Source organism: Monodelphis domestica, chromosome 2 (genome assembly GCF_027887165.1).
Source record: "Monodelphis domestica isolate mMonDom1 chromosome 2, mMonDom1.pri, whole genome shotgun sequence".
NCBI lineage: Eukaryota > Metazoa > Chordata > Mammalia > Didelphimorphia > Didelphidae > Monodelphis > Monodelphis domestica.
The window spans coordinates 534,661,136-534,684,007 of NC_077228.1; the positions used below are offsets into that span (position 1 = coordinate 534,661,136).

Consider the following 22,872-nt stretch of genomic DNA (forward strand, 5'->3'; position numbering starts at 1 on the left):
GGAGAGGGCAACTTCAGAAGTTTTTCTGAGACAACTGGATTCCCAAAGGCTATGATTCTGAGTACTAAATGTCTTAGAGGTTCCACTTTTGAAGTTTGTACCCCTATCTTATTACCCCTCTCTAACTAGAAGGATGGTGCACTAATCCTGGAGGTACTGAGTTCATCAATATGGTTTATAATGAATACTCTTAGGGTTCAGGGAACTATTTTAGAAAGTTCTCCAATTTCAAATTCCTGAAATGGGCCACTGGGGGGGCTCAGATGAGCCACATAGGTCTTCAGTATCTGAAGCAGAAACCCTAATATCACTGAAAATGACTTTATTCATATTATAATCAATAAAATGTATATATTCTTAAAAAAAAAACTTCCATTCCTGACCACTACCAAGTAAAAAATCTGTTTGAAACTTGAAATATTTTTTTGTTTGTTGATTTTCCTGGTTGGAGGCTGAAAAAGTGGCAGTAGCAATGATTCCGTTATACCTCCTAAGCTCTGATAAGAAAAAAGGAGGAAAAAAAAATCAACCTAGCCTTTAAAAGCAGAAAATATGGCCTAATAATTCAAGCAATTTACGTAAGTGCTGGTTAATTCAAATAATTTAGTCATAAACCCAAATAGTCACTTTCAGTACAATTTGGACCTCCTTTTACCCCTTTAAATTTGTGGGGTGTTGTAGGGGAGTGATTTCAGGTAAATTCACCAATCCGTAGCCTTGGGGAAACATCTTAAGCTTGGAGAATTTGGGTAGGAATAGTAGAGTCCCACCAACCCAAGTCTTTGTTGGTGGATGAGCCAATGGTGAAAATTTATCAGGGTACTAGCTTCCTATTTTTTAAAGGAGGAGGAGTACCTTGAGTGGGATGGAGCATTTAGAGAAGGTCCACAACTCATCATCCTATCTGGGGTAACCATAATATAATACCAGAAATGATCTAACCTATAAAGTCACTGAGGCAGAGCTCTGAGTCAATTACTATTTATTAAATGGACCTGGCCACTATCTGAGATCACTTCATGTTCAGAGTCAAGGTTTATAATCTATAAATCCCAGAGAGTTCAGATGGGACAGTACTAAGTACAGAATCTCCTTGGGGGTCCCACTGTCACTTTGAGGTTCATAGAGTAAAGGTCTAGTAGATCTCCACCTCTATTGTTGAGTAATAGACTTACAAATGTATGTACAGAGAAGACAGAATCCCCAAATGTTGGCCAACAGACTCCTAACAAGGGGACATTTTACATTTTGCAGGGACCTTCCAACCCATTAGAACATTTCTATCCTCCAGTACTCAGACCGTCCAGGCTGGAGGTCTGGGGGTCTTCCTTGCCCACTTAGTCATCAGGCCACATCGATGGAGGTCCTCTAGTTAGGACACTCTTGTGCTCAGTGAAGTACATGGTAATGACAAGTTGAAAATCTACTATAAGATAGGATCTATTTAACCTACTCTAATTATTCTTAATTCTGTTACATATTGGGATTAGTTGATTATCCTTAAATGACTCATTGTATAATAATGTCTTTTAATACATAAGAAATAATCAGTCCCCTTATGGAATGCCTTTAAACAGGATAATACTGATTAGCAATGTCTAGGGGTAAAATCATTGATTTAGGAAGGGCAGAGGGCTATTCAAATAGGGTGGAGGTCCAATTTTTGCTCATTGTACCCATCTAGCAAGAAATCGATGGAGCCAGTAGAACCACATACAGTCTATATTATTCATACTCAGTGATTCCAGTAGTGTCAATAGGAAGACTGACACAAGTAGATCTCTGAGCAATTTTATCAAACAGTGGCTGTCTCAGACCTCCCTCTTCCCCAGAGAATCAGAAGACTTGACTCCCAGGGTAGGTTACCTCCACTGGCAGATGTGCCCATGAGATTGCATTCACTGTCTCTGATTTGGTTTCCTTGTTTGTCAGTCACCAAAAGGATTCAGTCTGGAAGGAGAAAGTTGTTTATCTCCTTTTGGCATAAAGAAAAAAAATTAATCAATCAAATCTCAAAGGGAAAGGAGATGGAAAGGCCTAGAGCACAAGGTTACATGAGATCATTTGTAGTAGTCTTCCCAATAATTGATGGGGAAACGGTAGAGCCAACATTCCCTTTGCTTTTTACCAGAAAACAAGTCTTGCTGGAGAAAAGTCTTGTAAATGCTATCACTGTCAGAAGATTGAAGCTTGCATCTGTTTCTGATACCTTTAGAAAGCCCCTGCTTAGACTTGCCTCATTTCTGAGATATCATATGGAAAACCCAACCTGTGAAATTCAGGAGGGAGCTCTGGAGCCAGCCTGACGCTACGATGATGCTGTTGAGGTTTGGCATGCCTTTGTGGGCATCTTCTCCTTGAAGCATATTTAGAACCTGTGGGAAAACCAGATTGCTTTGTTGGAAACTCTCTTGTCCTGTGTAGCTTCGAGACTGGAATTGTTTATGGCTCTGGGTCCAGATTTGTTGCTTAATCAGCACCTACAACTCATGTTAACCCCAGAAGCCTTTCAGGAGCGCCACAGATTGAAGTAAGGAAATTTCTGAGCTAGACCTTTTAGCAGGCTATGAGCTGTATCTGGGAAGTGCCTCAGCCATTGTTTTCTCATTCCTATGTTTCAAATTTATAGAAGTAAAACTTCTAGAGGCTCCTCAACAGGCCCCCTATTTTGGCTCTCACTTCTGCTGCAGGACTTAATCAGCCATTCTGAGACCTAAGACCTTAATAGTAGAAATGGAAATGCAGATGTGGGCATGCTGGGATTTGAGGAAATTTAGTATTTGCAAGTTGTTTCCGGTTTTTGTTTTTAATCAATGCCTGGTATCTCCAGAGACTACTATTTCTTGGGGTCCCAGATGTTTAATAAATGCTTGTTGACTTAAACCATTAGAATGCAAGCTCCTCCAGGGAATAATCATTTCATCCGTTTGTTTTTTTTAATCCTTAACACTTAGTCTATTGTCCCTTAGTAGGTGTTTAATAAATGAGAACTGATTGAGAAATGCTTCTTGAAGTAACATGATTTGAGTCTCCAGTTCAAGAGAATTTGAGCCATTCTTTTCCCCCCTGCATTCCAAGACCCGACAAAAGCAAATCTAATCAAGGAAGACTGATCTGCATTCAGACTCCATCAGTTTTCTTTGGAAGTAGCATTTTTTATCCAGGGTCCTTCATTGTCTTGGATCATTGTATTGCTAAGAATAGTTAATTCATCCACACTTGATCATTGAATAAAATTGCAACTACTGTGTTCAATGTTCTCCATATTCTGCTCACTTTACTTTGAATCAGATAATGAAAGGCTTTTCAGGTTTTTTTTTTTCTGAAATTATCCTCATCATTTCTTATAGCAGAATAGTATTGTCATAATCATTATACCAAAACTTCATGTATTCCTCAATTGATGGGCATCCCCTCAATTTCCAATTCTTTACCATCACAAAATGAACTGCTAGAAAGTTTTGTACAAATAGGCCTTTTTTTTCCCAAAAAAGATATCTTTGGGATACAGACCTGGTCGTGATATTGCAGTTTTAGAACCTTTTGAGCAAGCTTCTAAATTGTTCTTCGGAATGTTTCAATCAGTTCACTTCCACCAACAATACATAAGCATCTCAATTTCCCCCCATTTCCCCAATTTGTCATTTTTCCTTTTCTCTATTAGCCAATCACATAGGTGTAACGTAAGAACCTGAGGTATTTTAACTTTCATTTCCTTAAATATACATATATATTCTTCATATTTAGAGAAACTTGCTGTGATTTTTTTTTTAAACCCTTACCTTCCATCTTGGAGTCAATACTGTGTATTGGCTCCAAGGCAGAAGAGTGGTAAGGGCTAGGCAATGGTGGTCAAGTGACTTGCCCAGGGTCACACAGCTGGGAAGTGTCTGAGGCCAGATTTGAAACAAGGACCTCCCGTCTCTAGGGCTAACTCTCAATCCACTGAGCTACCCAGCTGCCCCCTGTGATTTTTTTGACATTAGGATTAACTTGGTATTTTCCTCCATCCTATTTTCCCCTTGCTTTTCTTTCATTCTCAAGTATTTTGCTTCTGACTACTGCCTCTTCCAATTAACCAATTCTCTTTTCTTATCCCTTCCCTATTCTCTTAGAAGGCAAAGTATATTTCTATACTCAATTGTGTATATTGTTTGCCCTTTGAGCAAATTTCAATAAAATTTAAGTGCTTCTCCCCAACTCCATCTAACCCTCCACTTCAAAAGCTCTTTGACTTTTTTTGTGAGATAAAGGACCCCATTCTACTTCTCCCTTCCTCCTTCCAATGCATCCTTCTCACCCCTTAATTTTTTTATGCATTCATCTCATTATAAATTCATATCCATGCCCTTCTAATGATAAGGTTCCTAGGAATTATAAATATCATCTTTTCATGTAGGAACATAAGCAGCTTAAATTTACTGATTGATCTACGATTTCTTTTCCTTTATGCATCTCTTGAGATTTATATTTGAAAATCAGATTTTCGTTTCAGCTCTGTCCCTTTGACAAAGAGTGCTTGAGGAGACCTCTATTTCACTGAACATTCATTTTTTTCCTCATGAATGTTTGTACTCAGTTTTACTGGGTGGATGATACTTGCTTGTAATCCTAGTTCTTTTACACTCTGGAATATCATATTCCAAATTCACCAATCATTTAATATCAAAGCTGCTAAAACTTGTGGTATAATGACTGAGGCTACACAATATCTGTATTTTGTTTCAATTCAGGGGATTGTTTGCTGTATTTCCTGCTTAATATGAGAGCCCTGGAATTTAGCTTTTTTTTTTTTTCTTAATCTTAGCTTTTAGCTTGTACAGTCATTCAATTACCTCTCTTGCATCGATTCTAGGTCAGTTATTTTTCCAATGAGATATTTCACTTTTTTTTTAATTTATTCTTTTGATTTAAAATTTTTTTTTCCTTAACATCTCATGGAGGCATTAGCTTCCACTTGCCCAATTCTAATTTCTAAGGATTTATTTTCTTCATTTAACTTTTGTAGCTCCACTTTCCATTTGACTAGCTCTACTTTTTTTTTTAACTTTTAAACATTATTTTATTTGTTCATTTTCAAGCATTATTCCTTGGAAACAAATATCATTATCTTTTCCTCCCCACCTCCTCCCACAGCCAATGCATGATTCCACTGGGGATCACATGTGTCCTTGATTAAAACCCATTTCTATGTTGTTGATATTCTCATTACAGTGTTCATTTAGAGTCTCTTCCATTTGGCTAGTTCTACTTTTTAAGAAGTTCTCTTCAATATATTTTTGTATATATCATATCATTTGGCCAATTTTGATTTTAAAGAAGTTCCTTTTTTCAATGGATTTTGGTGCCCTTTTCATCACTTGGTTTATTGTTTTTTAACATCTTTTTATTCAGTATTTTAGTGCCTACTTTACCAAACTACAGACCATTTTAAAAAATTTATTTTATTTACAACTCAATTATTTTCTCAATTTCCCTCTAATTTCTCTTATTTGAGTTTTAAAATACTTTTTTGAGCTCTTCTAGGATTTTTTTGTTCCTGAAATCAATTCACATTTTGCATTGAAACTTTGTCATTTTCAGTTTGTTTTGATCTTCTTGTCACCACAGTAACTTTTTATGGTGAAGTGCTTTTTCAAAGTTGTTTGCTCATTTCCGTAGCTTATTTCTTGACTTTTATGCTAAATTTTAAGTCTGCTCCTGGGGTAGATGAGGCATTGTTTGAAGCTTGGTGTTTTGTTTTTAAATGTAAGTGCTTTCAGAGGTGGTGCTGGAATGCGGTGGAGTGTTTCTATACATTTTCACTTCTTCCAAGGTGATGTGATATACAAAGAAATATGTTCACTACTCTCTTGCCCTATACTCTGGACTGTGAATAACCAGCCTTTTATTTTACATTTTGGAACTGTGATCAACATCCCAAATCCCTCATGGGTGCAAATTCTACTACTTCTAGAGCTTGTCACTAATGGAGGTTCTTACATTGGGACTGCCACCAGGCCTGAAACTAGAATCCACATATGAGCTACAAAACAGACTCCTGCACACAATGCTACAAAAAGGACCTCTGATCTTCTGTTAAGTTGTCTGACTGCCCCCTGCCCTTACTGTCTGTGGACTAAGAGCTCCACAAGTTGTTGCTGCCAGTTCAGTTCCCTTAAGGGCCTGCTGCTGATGGGTCAGGGCACATGGCTTTGCTGCTAACAGAGTAAGGCATGGCCTTGCTATTATTCTGTTAGCCTGTGCTAGACTTTGCTCCACATTCACCATGGTGGGAGTGACCTTTCCTGCTGACCTTCTAAAGTCTCTAGGCAGAAAAATTCTTTAACCTCATCCTTTTTGGAGTTCTTCTGTTACAGAATGTTCAGAGACATTATTTTAAAGTCATAGCGAGGAGAATTTGGGAAACCATAGGTAAATCCCTGATTTCTGTCTGCTATCTTGGCTATGGTGATCCAGCATTTTTTTTTAATTTGGAGTTTCAAATTCTCTCTATTCCTACTTTCTCACCCGACTCCTTGAGATGGCAAGCATTCTGAGATAGATTATATATGTGCAGTCATCTAAAACTGATTTCCATATTGCTCATGTTGCAAAAGACAAGATGACTTGCAATGCCCCCAGATACGGTGAATTATCGTGGAGTCGTTGATGTCTGATCAAACTCTAAATGCTTCCATAGTGTTTGCTTCAGCTACATTCATGGTACTGAAACAATGGCTACTGCTCGTATCAACCGATTCCAATTAAGCAGCTAAGTGGCACAATGGAGAAAGTAAGAAGAATTTTAAACGGTAAATTGCCATTCATCTTGCTGACTGGCTAAGGAGCTAAAAACAAACAAACAAAAAAGCATATTCATCCCTAAGCAAGAAAGTTTGTAAACTTCTCTCATTTTCAACCTCACTCATATATGAGCATTTTTACTTTTTTGGTACACTGGATAGAAGCATACCAATCCCAGACATTCGCTAGTAATATGACCCTAGGCAAGTCATACGACCTCTGCTCATTCCATTTGCTTCACTTGTAAAATGAGAATAATTATTACACTTAACCCTTATGGTTCATATGAGAACCAAAAGAGCTAATATTGATGAAATGCACTGCACAGAGTAGGTGCTATTTAACTGCTAGATATTACTTTTTTCCTTATGATTTTGATTTTTACTATCTGTTCCCCAATTCTGCCCTTCTTAAACTGTAATTGTTCTCATATTTCTATTCACTTATTTCCCTGTTTAACTAAATGGATTTCCATTCAGAAAACACCTTCTTTTCCCTGGATCATTTAACAGTCAGGTTCATGATCTTTTACTGCTTCTTGAACTATCACTATGTTTGTATACTAGATTCTGAGCTCTGACAACAGGGACTGTCTTTTGTTTCCCTTTGTGTCCTCAGAGGCTAGAACATAGTAGGTGCTTCATTAACGTTTACTGACTAACAGACTAGGCCAGGGCTGACACCTGGCCCAATCTCAATCGCCATTCTGCATTCGGATGTCTTTCCTAGTAGTCAATGCACGCTCTGGCTTCAGTATGTGACTCTCTTTTTCTTGTACCTAATCACCTTTAAATGACTAGACCTAACACTGAAGATCCTGGAAGCTCCTTTCTAGGCCCCTGAAGTCTCCTGCCATGAGACACCAAGCAGTCTCTATTTCTCATCTTCCTAAATTGAAGTAGTAATCATACTCATGATTCCATCGGGAAAAGGAAAGGGATTCAGCTTGAATTATGTGAATCTTAGCCTTGGATTACTTCCAAGTGAGACAAAACCATTGCTCTTACTTGTGCGCTCCTCCATCATTAGGCACAGCCTGGGACCATGTCTGATCAATGTGCTGAAGCCCCACGTCCAGGGCCAGTGGAGGGTCCTGCAGTCTTCCTTTAGTTAGCAGGCGACCCCAGGGTCATCAGTAGAGCAAAAGTTCCCAAAGGTATGGCTGGAGTGCACACAGCTGCTGCCAAGGACTATTGTTTACTGACTTGGCAGTGGTTGAGAGAAAATACGGGTTGACTTTTGACTGAGGACTTTACTAAGCCAGTATAAGATTTCTCTCTAGTGTGGATTTTCTGATGTACAGTAAGACGAGCCTTCTGGGTAAAAGCCGTTCCACACTGATTACATTCAAAAGGTTTCTCTCCAGTGTGGATTCTCTGATGTACAGTAAGACCAGATTTGTGTGTAAAAGCCTTTCCACACTGATTACATTCGAAAGGTTTCTCTCCAGTGTGGATTCTCTGATGTACAGTAAGACCAGACTTCTGTGAAAAAGCCTTTCCACATTGATTACATTCATAAGATTTCTCTCCAGTGTGGATTCTCTGATGTAGAGTAAGATAAGCTCTCTTTGCAAATGTTTTACCACATTGATTACATTCAAAAGGTTTCTCTCCAGTGTGCATTCTCTGATGTACAATAAGCCTGTTCCTCCATATAAAAGCTTTTCCACACTGATTACACTCATAAGCTTTCTCTCCAGTGTGGATTCTATGATGTGCAGTAAGCGTGGACCTTTCTGTAAAAGCTTTTCCACAGAGATTACATTCCAAAGGTTTCTCTCCAGTGTGGATTCTCTGATGTACAGTAAGACCAGATTTGTGTGTAAAAGCCTTTCCACACTGATTACATTCAAAAGGTTTCTCTCCAGTGTGGATTCTCTCATGTAGAGTAAGATAAGCTCTCTTTTCAAATGTTTTACCACATTGATTACATTCATAAGGTTTCCCTCCAGTGTGGATTCTCTGATGTGCAACCAGCCTCTTTCTACATCTGAATGCTTTTCCACACTGATTACATTCATGAGGTTTCTCTCCAGTGTGGATTCTCTGATGTACAATAAGACCAGATTTGTGTGTAAAAGCCTTTCCACACTGATTACATTCAAAAGGTTTCTCTCCAGTGTGGATTCTCTGATGTACAGTAAGACCATACTTCTGTGAAAAAGCCTTTCCACACTGATTACATTTAAAAGGTTTCTCTACATTGCAGAATCTCTGATGTTTAACCATACTATTTCTATATCTGAATGCCTTTCCACACTGATTACATTCATAAGGTTTCTCTCCAGTGTGGATTCTCTGATGTACAGTAAGAGTAGACTTCTGTGAAAAAGCCTTTCCACACTGATTACAATCAAAAGGTTTCTGTCCAGTATGGATTCTCTGATGTAGTATGAGAACGTCCCTACCTCTGAAAGCCTTTCCACATTGATTACATTCAAAAGGTTTCTCTCCAGTGTGGATTCTCTGATGTACAGTAAGATGAGACTTCTGTGAAAAAGTCTTTCCACATTGATTACATTCAAAAGGTTTCTCTCCAGTGTGGATTCTCTGATGTACAGTAAGCCTGGCTCTCAGTATAAAAGCCTTTCCACACAGATTACATTCAAAAGGTTTCTCTCCAGTGTGGATTCCCTGATGTACAGTAAGATAAGCTCTCTTTTCAAATGTTTTACCACATTGATTACATTCGTAAGGTTTCCCTCCAGTGTGGATTCTCTGATGTCTGATAAGACCAGCCTTCTGGGTAAAAGCCTTTCCACACTGATTACATTCGTAAGGTTTCCCTCCAGTGTCGATTTTCTGATGTACATCCAAGTTTTCTCTCCAAGTGGAATCACAGGCACCATCACCAATGCATCTTTGCTTCTGAGTTTCTTCCCCAGACAGGCTTAGCTCTGCAGTCATCTCTTTCACTTCAAGTCTGATCTTTCCTTCTGAAAGAAACAAACAACACACACCCATAGTCACCTTGACACATATACATCCCTTTTCCTCCACTGGCAGAATAAAAACTGACTTTCATTCTATTTCCCCAGGCAAAGAGAAAAGTCTACAAACACAAATGGGCAGAATCAATCATTTCAATGTGCCATTAGCTCACAACTAAAGGATGACTTCACTGATAAAGACTTTTACTCATATTCATATTAGATCCTCACAAGTAGGAGCACAGGCAGGGGAAGCATTCTCATTGCATTCACAGCTCAGGCCATGAGCTCAGAGTGTTTGAGTGACTTGAACAAAATCCTAAAAGCTGAGACTAGAACTCAAACTCCGTAACGTTGTCTCTACATTCAGTCTTTCTTTTTCACTTTGACTGTCTGTACTCTCAGTCCTCTCTTCACAGATAATTATACTACTTGGTACATATATACAGAAGATTTATATTATTTCATGATGTATCATCTGTAAGCATAATTTTCTTTTTTTTTCTTTAAACCCTTACCTTCCATATTGGAATCAATATGTGGAACCAATGTGTATTGGTTCCAAGGCAGAAGAGAGCAGTAAAGGCTAGACAATGGGGGTCAAATGACTTGCCTAGGGCCACACAGCTAGGAAGTGTCTGAGGTCAGATTTGAACCTAGGACAGCCTGCCTCTAGACCTGGCTCTCAATCCACTGAGCCACCCAGCTGTTCCCCATACTGTAATATTCTAAGGGATCATTTTCAATCTCATCTTTTCTGTTACAGTAACTGAGATCACAGGATGAATGCCAACACTACTTTTTTCTACTGACCTAAGCCATAAGGAATTTACTATTTTTGGAATAGTCATTACTTATTTCTTTTTAAATAATTTATCCTTAAATACCACTTATCACTAAAATAAAAATAGAATCCTTATAATAAACACCATATTAAAAAAAGAAAGACATTAGGGGGTATCTGGGTAGTTCAGTGGATAAAGAGCCAGGTCTAGAGATGGGAGATCCTGAGTTCAAATCTGGCCTCTAAACACTTCCTAGCTGTGTCAGCCCTGGGCAAGTCACTTAACCCCATTGCCTAAATATTCCCCCTCTTCTGCATTATTGGTTCCTTGGGGGTTCCCACTGTGACCCAAGAGATCTGAGTTCAAAATGTGTGAATGGCACCTCAAACAGTAAAGAGTTGGCCAGTTTTGTTAGGAAGTTATTTTTCCTCTGGGATAAACATGTGCTTGTTTCAACTTTAATAAATTTCTTTCTGCAGTGATTCCAAGTATTATGGTGGAGTATATAATGCTTTTGGGGTTCATGCCATAATTAGATTAAACCCTGATTGTTTCTGACTATGGGCACCATGTCCTTTCTGTTACTCAACTGCACATCAAATTCTTTCCAAACTTCTGAGAAGGTTGAACATTTAGGTGTGTGAAGATCATTTACAGCTCTGTTCTAGGGTCCTGCCCAAGACCTTGCATTCCTGGAGCTACCTCTAGTAAGAGAATCTTTAAATGTATAGGCTCCATATGTAGAATGATTCATTGGGGGGAGGTGGATGTTCTAGGAGATTTAACATGACAAATGAGGAGATTTAACATGCTGGTCTCCCAAAGAATCAAAAGGGAGATTGTGAAAGGAAATATGCCCTTCCCCCTTTCCCTACATGTACCTCACATGGGACCTGGAAGCAAGGACTATGTAATGGAAATCATGGAGTAGATTAGCTGATGAGGATAGAATGGCAGCTGGAAAAAGCCAGCAATGGACTCAAGAATATCAAGAGAGAAGGGGGATGGGCAATCTTCCCCTGCACAGCCCCACTGGGAGCCAAGATCAAATTAGAAAGCATGGCTGGCTCTAGAGATGTCATGTGTGAGAGTTAGTGAAGAATAAATAGGAGAATAAATTTGATAAAGTGAGGTATGAGTGAATTTTGGCCTTTTCTCTTCCATGTTTGTCACTAACCAGACCTGCCTGTGAGGGTGGCTAGGGGCCCTCTAGGAGGCCATAGAATAGCCACCTAAGTGAAGCAATAAGGAAAGTACTTTCATATTTCTCACTCTTATTTTTCCATCTTTCTTTTCCCCCTACTCTCTCTGATTAATAAAAATATTAATTTATGGCTAGTCTCATAATTTTAATTATTACATTTATGGCAACCATGGAGGAATCAGATGTTATAGAATTACTTCATACTCTGTTAACGGATGACGAAAGGAACATGATCCTTTCTATTGTGAACGGATCTCAAAATGATGATACAGTATGTTGGCACCTAGAAAACCTGAAATGGAATTGTAATTCAACCAAAGATTACATCCATCTATGTGAGACTAGAAATGCATTATTAAAGGGAACGAAAGCTTACTCTGACAGGCCAAGTGATTGGACTAAATTCGATGACCTCAGACAGGGAGAGAATAAGAGACCATCTCAGTTCTATGACAGATGAACTAGGTTCTAGGTATCTTGGCATGGATGTCTCCAGAGGGATAGATGCCAGACTCATAAGGATTCATTTTGTAAAGAATCATTCCTGAGAGATTAAGGACTATTTTAAGAACAATTGCCCAGACTGGCCCATCATGGACATAGAAAACCTAAAGACGACAGCAGCATAGGTGTTTGAGGGCTATGAAAGATGAAATAGAGAGAAAGCTGAAAAAGAGGAACTGGAGAGATTTTGAAAGGAAAAAACTGAATAAGAGGTGAAATTAAAGAAGGAAAAATATGAATTATAAAAACAAATAAAAGAAAGAGATGAAAGACAGACAGAGGTCATAAAAGAATCCATGAAGCAACCAATGCCATATTCTTTTTGTGGGAAACAAGCTCATGTAGCTATGAGTTGTAGAATGAGAAACAGAAGGTGGAGAAATAATAATAATAATATATGTTCCAATAGGTCCAGTGATTATAATGGATAAATTATAACTCAGTTCATAATACATCTCAAGGAATCTGTAATTATTGTGGAGCACCACAGAGAAATGGTCAGAATGACCAAAGTGATGGCCAGAGGTATGGCCAAAGGAACCAAGATGTATGATGATACTTGGGAGGGGAAGGGACCTCAATAAGCCTGGAGGTGAATTTGAAGCCTGTTCAGACCTCACTGTTCTCCTCTCCACAGTGAAGAAATCTGTAATGCAATCTTAAATACAGCTCTACACCCAGAAGACAAGGTATAAATAAAGTACTATTAACCACTGCAACAGCTACCTAAATCATAGGAAAGGTCTCTTGGATACATTCCTTGCATGTAAAACGGGTACTCTCTACTGACACTGAGTGACATCCTATCACATATAGTGCATTTGCTGCTTTTTCTTTAGCTTTAATTTTGCTCTTAAGTTTACATATTAATCTAATGTTACTTTCACTTAATATGTTTTAATTAATAGCTATGTGTTCTTACATTGTCCTTATTTGTATCTTCTTCCTATGATTGGACAAGGGTCAATGCCATTATAAAAGTCCATAGACAAGTTGGAAAAACTCTTTTCCATGGCAAAGCCATGGGTTCCGATGGACGCTGGGTCTGCCACTGGATCCATCAAAACTCTGTTTTGTCATGGGAAACAATTCCAGTTCAAGAAACGAGACGTGACCACAGCCTGCACCATAGGAAGGTCACATATTACTAAAAGAGCATTTTGCTCCTTTTTGTTCTGTTAACTCTTACATAGATGATGATGGATGGACTCCATCAAAAAGGTTACAACCTATATCAGTAACCTCGGACGAATTTAAAGAACTGAAAATAACAGTTGATTTAAATAGGTCTTCAGAAGTTTTTTTTTTAGATATCTAGAACCACCATTACCTCTGACTGATCATTTCCCTACCTTTGACTAATGTGTGACAAGAGACATTCAACACAGATTGTGGAGGGGGAGGTTTTTTTGCTTTAGGGCTCATTCAGTACAAAGAAACTGAACCTAATCCAATCAGGTGCCCTCAGAGCCCAGAGAGGCCATGACCCCTCCCCCTTAGAAAGCAGAGTTTTCTGAAAGAACCAGCTGAATCTAATCCCATCAAAAGTCTCCAGAATGCAGGGAAGCCCAGGCTACCTACCCATCCTCATTGACTGCTGGACTTTAAGCCAATCAAAAGCCTTCAGAGGACAGGGAAGCACAAACCCCCAACAACCCTCCCCTAGAGACTACACCAAGATATCATCTGTTAAAGATCCAAGAGGGAAGACTGATAGAAGTCCCCAAAAAACAAAGAAAACGAGAGGAACAAGAGCACAGACAAATACGGGGAGTAAAGAAGGGGTGAATTTGAGCAAACAACAACAAAGAAGAAAAACTAAAATAGATATCTACTACTCAGCAAATGGAAGAGAGGGGGAGAGATCAGCAAACGATAAACCATAAATCTCAGCGAATTGGATACAGGCTGTGGAAGAACTCAAAACACAACTAAGAGAGTCTGAAGAAAATTGGGAAAAGAACCAGAGTAAAACAACTAGAATCAAGTGACCTCACAAGGCAGCAGGACACTATAAAACAAAACAAAAAGAATGAAAAAATTGGGGAAAATGTGAAGCATCTCATTCACAAAACAGACAATTTAGAAAATCGTTGAAGAAGAGACAATTTAAGAATAATTGGTCTACCAGAAAACCACTACAAAAGAAAAAGCCTGGACATAATACTAGAGGAAATTATCCAGGAAAACTGTCCCGAAATCCTAGAACAAGGGGGGAAAGTAGAGATTGAAAGAATCCACAGATCACCCCCTGTATTTAATCCCCAACTGACAACACCAAGAAATGTTATAGCCAAATTCAAAAACAATCAGATGAAAGAACAGATATTACAAGCTGCCAAGAAGAAGCCATTTAGATACCATGGAAACATGGTGAGGATAACACAGGATCTGTCTGCAGCCACACTGAAGGACCGAAAGGCATGGAATACGATATTCGGGAAAGCAAGAGAACTAGGTCTACAGCCAAGAATAAAATACCCATCAAAACTGACTATATTCTTATAGGGGAAAGTATGGTCATTTAACACAACAGAAGAGTTCCAAGCATTCATAAATAAAATACCAGACCTGAACAGAAAATTTGAAGTCCAACCACAGAACTCAAGAGAATCATCAAAAGGTAATTTTAAAAAAGGGGAAAAAACAACAACAACAACAACAACAAAAATTTTTAAGAGACTCAATAAGTTTAAATGATATGTATTCCTATAAGAAAAGAGGTCATTGGCAACTCTTAAAAACTGTTGCTATCACCTGAGCAACTAGAAGAACTACACTTAGAGGGAACAGTGACAAACTGTATAGGATGAAAGGACAAGACATAAATAGGTATATCAATATATGCATGCAAAAATACATATACATGGGTATGTGTATATATATACATATACACATGACTAAAGCTAAAAAAGAAAAGAGGTTATGACTAAAAGAAATGGGAAAAGAAACAAATGGGGGTAAATATATATGTCACAAAGAAGCTCATGGCGGGAGGGGGGAGAACATCGATACACTGGAAGGGTAAAGAGGTTGGAGATAGGAAATACTCAACTCTTACGTACTTTGAAACTGACCCAAAGAGGGAAGAACAATCCAATCCATGGGGGAAGAGATTAGATTTGCGCCCTATAGGGGAATAGAAGGGAGGGAAGGGGGGGGGGATTATAAAAAGACTACAGGGGAAAATAAGGGAGGGAATAAGAAGGGAGTGGGGTAGAAAGGGAAGTACAAGGGGGACTGATTTAAAGTAAATCACTGGCCTAAAAGGGAAGTACAAGGGGGACTGATTTAAAGTAAATAACTGGACTAAAAGGTAGAGCTGAAGAAGAAAGGTTAGAATTAGGAAAGGATATCAAAATGCCAGGGAGTCCACAAGTGACAGTCATATCTTTGAAAGTGAATGGGATGAACTCACCCATAAAACGGAGACGAATAGCAGAATGGATTAGAATCCAAAACCCTACCATATGTTGTCTTCAAGAAACACACATGAGGCGGGTAGACATCCACAAGGTCAGAATTAAAGGATGGTGTAAGACCTTCTGGGCCTCAACTGACAGAAAGAAGGCAGGAGTGGCAATCATGATATCTGATAAAGCCAAAGCAAAAATAGACCTGATCAAAAGGGATAGGGAAGGTAATTATATTTTGTGAAAAGGGACTTTAGATAATGAGGAAATATCACTAATCAACATGTATGCACCAAATAATATAGCACCCAAATTTCTAATGGAGAAACTAGGAGAATTGAAGGAAGAAATACACAGTAAAACCATATTAGTGGGAGACTTGAACCAACCATTATCAAATTTAGGTAAATCAAATCAAAAAATAAATAAGAAAGAGGTAAAAGAAGTGAATGAAATCTTAGAAAAATTAGAATTAATAGACATATGGAGAAAAATAAATAGGGGTAAAAAGGAATACACCTTCTTCTCAGCACCACATGGCGCATTCACAAAGATTGACCATACATTAGGTCACAGAAACATGGCACACAAATGCAGAAAAGCAGAAATAATGAATGCAGCCTTTTCAGACCACAAGGCAATAAAAATAATGATCAGTAATGGTTCATGGAAAACCAAATCGGAAATTAAACAATATGATACTCCAAAATCGTTTAGAGAAGATATCATAGAAACAATTAATAATTTCATCGAGGAAAATGACAATGGCGAGACATCCTTTCGAACCTTTTGGGATACAGCCAAAGCGGTAATCAGAGGTAAATTCATATCCCTGAGTGCATATATTAACAAACTAGGGAGAGCAGAGATCAATCATTTGGAAATGCAAATAAAAAAACTCAAAAGGGACCAAATTAAAACCCCCCAGCAGAAAACCAAACTAGAAATCCTAAAAATTAAGGGAGAAATTAATAAAATTGAAAGTGATAGAACTGTTGATTTAATAAATAAGACAAGAAGCTGGTACTTTGAAAAAACAAACAAATTGAAAAAGTACTGGTCAATCTAATTTAAAAAAGGAAGGAAGAAAAGCAAATTAACAGCGTCAAAGATGAAAAGGGGGACATCACCTCCGATGAAGAGGAAATTAAGGCAATCATTAAAAACTACTTTGCCCAATTATATGGCAATAAATATACCAACCTAGGTGATATGGATGAATATATACAAAAATACAAACTGCCTAGACTAACAGAAGAAGAAATAGAATTCTTAAATAATCCCATATCAGAAAATGACATCCACCAAGCCATCAAAGAACTTCCTAAGAAAAAATCCCCAGGGCCTGATGGATTCACCTGTGAATTCTATCAAACATTCAGAGAACAGTTAATCCCAATACTATACAAACTATTTGACATAATAAGCAAAGAGGGAGTTCTACCAAACTCCTTTTATGACAAAAACATGGTACTGATTCTAAAACCAGGCAGGTCAAAAACAGAGAAAGAAAATTATAGACCAATCTCCCTAATGAATATAGATGCAAAAATCTTAAATAGGATACTAGCAAAAAGACTCCAGCAAGTGATCAGAAGGGTCATCCACCATGATCAAGTAGGATTTATACCAGGGATGCAGGGCTGGTTCAATATTAGGAAAACCATCCACATAATTGACCACATCAACAAGCAAACCAACAAGAACCACAGGATTATCTCAATAGACGCAGAAAAAGCCTTTGATACAATACAACACCCATTCTTATGAAAAACACTGGAAAGCATAAGAATAGAAGGGTCGTTCCTAAAAATAATAAACAGTATATATCTAAAACCAAGAGCTAATATCATCTGCAATGGGGATAAACTAGATGCATTCCCAAAAAGATCAGGAGTGAAACAAGGATGCCCATTATCACCTCTACTATTTGACATTGTACTAGAAACACTAGCAGTAGCAATTAGAGAAGATAAAGGAATTGAAGGCATCAAAATAGGCAAGGAGGAGACCAAATTATCACTCTTTGCAGATGACATGATGGTCTACTTAAAGAATCCTAGAGATTCAACCAAAAAGCTAATTGAAATAATCAACAACTTTAGCAAAGTTGCAGGATACAAAATAAACCCACATAAATCATCAGCATTCCTATATATCTCCAACACAGCTCAGCAGCAAGAACTAGAAAGAGAAATCCCATTCAAAATCACCTTAGACAAAATAAAATACTGTGAGATTTAAAATGGTTGAGGTCTTAAACTGTACTGATTAAAATAGTGGAAGATATAAATTGTGATAGATATAAGAGAGGGTGAGTAAATTTGACTGCAGAAATATGTTTCACTACAGTGTCTTGGGTTTAAAATCAAATATAAGGTGGTCACCGGGGAAATATTCCCAAATATTCAAATACCCAAGTCAATTGGGTTTTATAGAGATTTTAATTAACAATACAATGAGTAATCAAAGAAAGAGAAGGAGAGTAAGAAAGGAATAAGTATGAAGGGCCTCAAGCCAATATGGCCTAGACCTGAGTCTTAAAAGAGAAATCAGTCAGTTTTTTAACACTCACCACAAGGTCTGACTAAACAAGGATTCTAGTAACACCAGGCCAGCTTCCTTCCTCAAAGAGTCTTCCAGCCAGAGATTGTTTCAAAGGGCCTCTCTAAAGAGCCTCCAGAGCTCCTACCCCAGAGATACAGAGCCCCTCAGAGGAGCTCCTCAAAGAACTCTCCTTCAGGATGAGAGTCAGAAATCAAGATCCCTGAATGAGTCTTTTCAAAATGAGCTCCCTCAGAAACAGATCCAGCTCTTCTCTGAGCTCTTATTTTTAAGGGCAAAATCTCCTACGTCACCTCCCCTAAGTCCTTACATCTACCAATCATTGTAGATGTTTCTAAAGGACTGCCCATTTTGAATTCACAGCTGAGTAGTTTTAATCTCTTTAGTAAGTTATGAAAAAATGCTGCTGTGTCGACAAATTTCATTAAGAGAAAACCCCTGAGTAAGTTTTCACCTTTTAGGTCTAAGTACTCTACAAGTTGCCCACCTTTATAGGTACTTAGTATCCCATTGTATCAATTCTAAAACAGTCATGACTCAAAGAACTTCCTGTCCCTTCCATAAGCATGGATCAAAGTACTTTTCATTGTTCTCAAGGAGCTCTCTGTCCTAAAGCAGTCCTAAGTAGGGTGGAGTAGGGATATTCCCAAGGCAAGGAGCCCCCACACTCAAATAGAGTTCTCACCATCTGCTAGGGAACTTTTTTAAGTAGAAGATTCCCAAATGGGGGAAACCCCTAACATTCATAACTCTGAGAAATTTTGAGGTTTACAATACCTAGGAATATATCTCCCGAGACAAACACAGGAACTATATGAACACAACTACAAAACACTTGCCACACAACTAAAACTACACTTGAGCAAATGGAAAAACATTAACTGCTCATGTATAGGACGAGCCAATATAATAAAAATGAACATCCTACCCAAACTTATTTATCTATTTAATGCCATACCCATTGAACTCCAAAAAAATTTCTTTACTGATTTAGAAAAAACCATAACAAAGTTCATTTGGAATAACAAAAAATCAAGGATATCCAGGGAAATAATGAAAAAAAAAACCACAAATGGGGGGTCTTGCAGTCCCAGACCTCAAACTATATTACAAAACAGCAGTAATCAAAACAATTTGGTACTGGCTAAGAGACAGAAAGGAGGATCAGTGGAATAGACTGGGGGCAAGCAACCTCAACAAGACTGTATACAATAAACCCAAAGATCCCAGCTTTTGGGACAAAAATCCACTATTTGATAAAAACTGCTGGGAAAATTAGAAGACAGTGTTGGAGAGATTTGGAATTGATCAACACCTCACACCCTACACCAAGATAAATCCAAAATGGGTGAATGACTTGAACATAAAGAAGGAAACTATAAGAAAATTAGGCGAATACAGAACAGTATACATGTCAGACCTTTGGGAGGGGAAACACTTTAACACCAAACAAGACATAGAAGGAATCACAAAATGTAAAATAAATAATTTTGACTACATCAAATTAAAAGGCTTTTGTACAAAAAAACCCAATGTAACTAAAATCAGAAGGGAAACAACAAATTGGGAAAAAATCTTCATAAAAACCTCTGACAAAGGTTTAATTACTCAAATTTATAAAGGGCTAAATCAATTGTACAAAAAACCAAGCCATTCTCCAATTGATAAATGGGCAAGGGACATAGATAGGCAGTTTTCAGATAAAGAAATCAAAACTATTAATAAGCACATGAAGAAGTGTTCTACATCTCATTTTATAATAAGAGAGATGCAAATCAAAACAACTCTGAGGTATCACTTCACACCTAGCAGATTGGCTAACATGATAGCAAAGGAAAGTAATGAATGCTGGAGTGATGTGGCAAAGTAGGGACATTAATTCATTGCTGGTGGAGTTGTGAACTGATCAATCCATTCGGGAGGGCAATTTGGAACTATGACCAAAGGGCGATAAAAGAATATCTACCCTTTGATCCAGGCATAACACTGCTAGGTCTTTACCCCAAAGAGATAATGGAGAAAAAGACATGTACAAAAATATTTATAGCTGCTCTCCTTGTGGTGGCCAAAAATTGGAAAACGAGGGGATGCCCATCAATTGGGGAATGGCTGAACAAATTGTGGTATATGTTGGTGATGGAATACTATTGTGCAAAAAGGAATAACAAAATGGAGGTATTCCATGGAGACTGGAACGACCTCCAGGAAGTGATGCAGAGCGAGAGGAGCAGAACCAGGAGAACATTGTACACAGAGACTAATAGACTGTGGTATAATCGAACATAATGGACTTCTCCATTAGTGGCGGTGTAATGTCCCTGAACAATCTGCAGGGATCTAGGAGAAAAAACACTATCCATAAGCAGAGGAAAAACTGCGGGAGTAGAAACACCGAGGAAAAGCAACTGCCTGACTACAGCGGTTGAGGGGCCATGACAGAGGAGAGACTATAAATGAACACTCTAATGAAAATATTAACAACATGGCAATGGGTTCGAATCAAGAACACATGTGATACCCAGTGGAATCACGCGTCGGCTATGGGGGGTGAGGGGAGAGGAAAAGAAAATGATCTTTGTCTTTAATGAATAATGCATGGAAATGATCAAATAAAATATTATAAAATAAAAGATGAGTTTCTGGTTGTTTTTTAATTTACTTTTCTCTAGATTTCCAATGGGAAATTTGATTTAAAAAAAATTTTTTTTTACTTGAGTATATGGAATCAGTATTTATGTTTTTGATTTTGAAAGATAAGTTTGCAATACCTATTAACCCTGATACTAATGTATACCCAAAAAAACTTAGACTATGAAAACCTGCCATTGAGTGTGAAGTATTATGTGACTTTAATATTTGTATCTAATTCCAGAAGAAGGGATCACTAAGGAGCTACTGTACAGTGCAAAGCAGAAGTCAAGGAGACCAACAATCTCTGTGGGATTGATAAGGATCTAGGACAAGACAGAGGACTTGTTTTGGGGATTGAGGAAGCAGCTGTATGGCAAATTCAGACACTGGACTTCCTTGGGCCAGGTTTCAACAAATATCTTACGAATCTTAAATTTACTCAATTTAATTTACTCAATTTAATTTTGACTCTACTTTAGAAGATTTGGTTAAGCTATTCCCCTATTATAACAATGGAGATCCTTGATCAGGAATGTATTGGGAACTTTTAAAATTATTCCACCCTATTCAGACAGGGAAGACAGACTTCCCTGAGGGGAAGATAAAGTTGTAAACTCCTGATTGAACAATAAAAGTCCCCAACTCATACCTTATAGTAAAGCTAGAACATTAAGCTAGGTCTATTTTAGATCTAATACAAAACAGTGTTAAGTACTTGTAAAGGTTAAATTAGTACCTGAAAGGTCAAGCAACTTAAAAAAGTCAAGGGTAACAAATAGGTGTGAAGTACTCAGAAGATTTAGTCTAACCAGAGAAAAGAAAACCAAAGAGGGGTCTAGCATCAGATATTAACACAGAACCACCTATCTCTAAGGTCGGCCTCTTGATCCACTGAGCCACCAACTGCTTATTTTTTAACACTTTTAAAAAAGGAAAAATATTATGCACAAGTAACCTTCATATAAATTTATCATTCAATACATTACTTGTAATGAGCCAATAGAAAAATGTACCTTTAAATATATTAACAATCAATTCATTTTGTTGATTGGTTGGGGAGCTAAAAACAAAGAATGAATTTCCATCCCTCAGTAAAAGAAGTTCAACAATTCACCTCCTGTTTTCTCTATCATATATGTATGAGCACGCTCAGTTTTCTACTTAAAAATGAGAATACAGCTAGTGGTTCAGTGGACAGAACACCAAGCAAGGTCAGGAACACCTGAATTCTAATCCCACCTCAGAACCTGCCTAGTACTGTGACCCTGGACAAGTCAGCTTCTGCTTCTTCATCTGTAAAATGAATATCATAATATCCCCAACTTCCTCAGGTTTATATAAGGATCACATGAGATTTAGAAAATGCCTGACACAGAGTAGGCTGAGTAAAAGACAGCTATTAGTTTTTTCATTGTTAATTTTATTTGGATTATTCACTCCCTAATTCTACTCTTATTTAATCTGTTAATGTCGTCATGCTTCCATTCCCTTATTTCCTAATAAACTAAAAGGATTTCCATTCCAAAACACTGTCTTTTCCCAAGATTACCTAAGAGTGTGGTTCATGATCTGCTGCTACTTCTCAAACCATTTCTATTTTTTTCCCTAGATATTGAGGTTCCTGACAGCATGGCCTGCCTCTTCCATTCTCTTTTTGGAAAGTAAATTATTGAGGGGACTTGGATCCACACCTCCCTTTTATCCTCAGGATCAGACCATAGGAAATGCTTAATCAATGCTACTGACTGATTGCCCAGACCCAGGACTGATCCCATCAAGATCATTAAACTACAAGGAGGGGTAGAAAATTCAATGCTGAAGGAGCAGCTGCTTTTCAACGACTCACCTATACAAGTACCTGTCCCAGCTTCTCCCTCTTCATTCTGTACATCTTCTCTCTTCAACAGGAAGAACAAATCTAGTTTGGAAACTGGAATCCCTGCAACATGGAGAGAATAAAGAGCTGAGTTCAAAGAGCTATCTGAGAATTCAAAAGTTTTAAAATAAAATTTTTGTGCATTTCTTCTGTTCTCAGAACACCTCAGTTTCTCT

At 37.9% G+C, this 22,872-nt stretch overlaps 1 protein-coding gene across 1 annotated transcript in view; it reads right to left on the minus strand.

The window, feature by feature from the left end:
• The window catches only part of LOC103106414 (zinc finger protein 585A-like), an 83,505-nt gene that overhangs the window by 41,102 nt on the left and 19,531 nt on the right, over positions 1 to 22,872 (minus strand). Inside the window, exons 6-7 of the mRNA XM_056814468.1 lie at positions 22,667 to 22,759; positions 8,084 to 9,724 (exon numbers count right to left, since the gene is read on the minus strand). Coding sequence (XP_056670446.1) covers positions 8,084 to 9,724; positions 22,667 to 22,759 — 1,734 coding nt within the window. The remainder of the gene's footprint in view (positions 1 to 8,083; positions 9,725 to 22,666; positions 22,760 to 22,872) is intronic.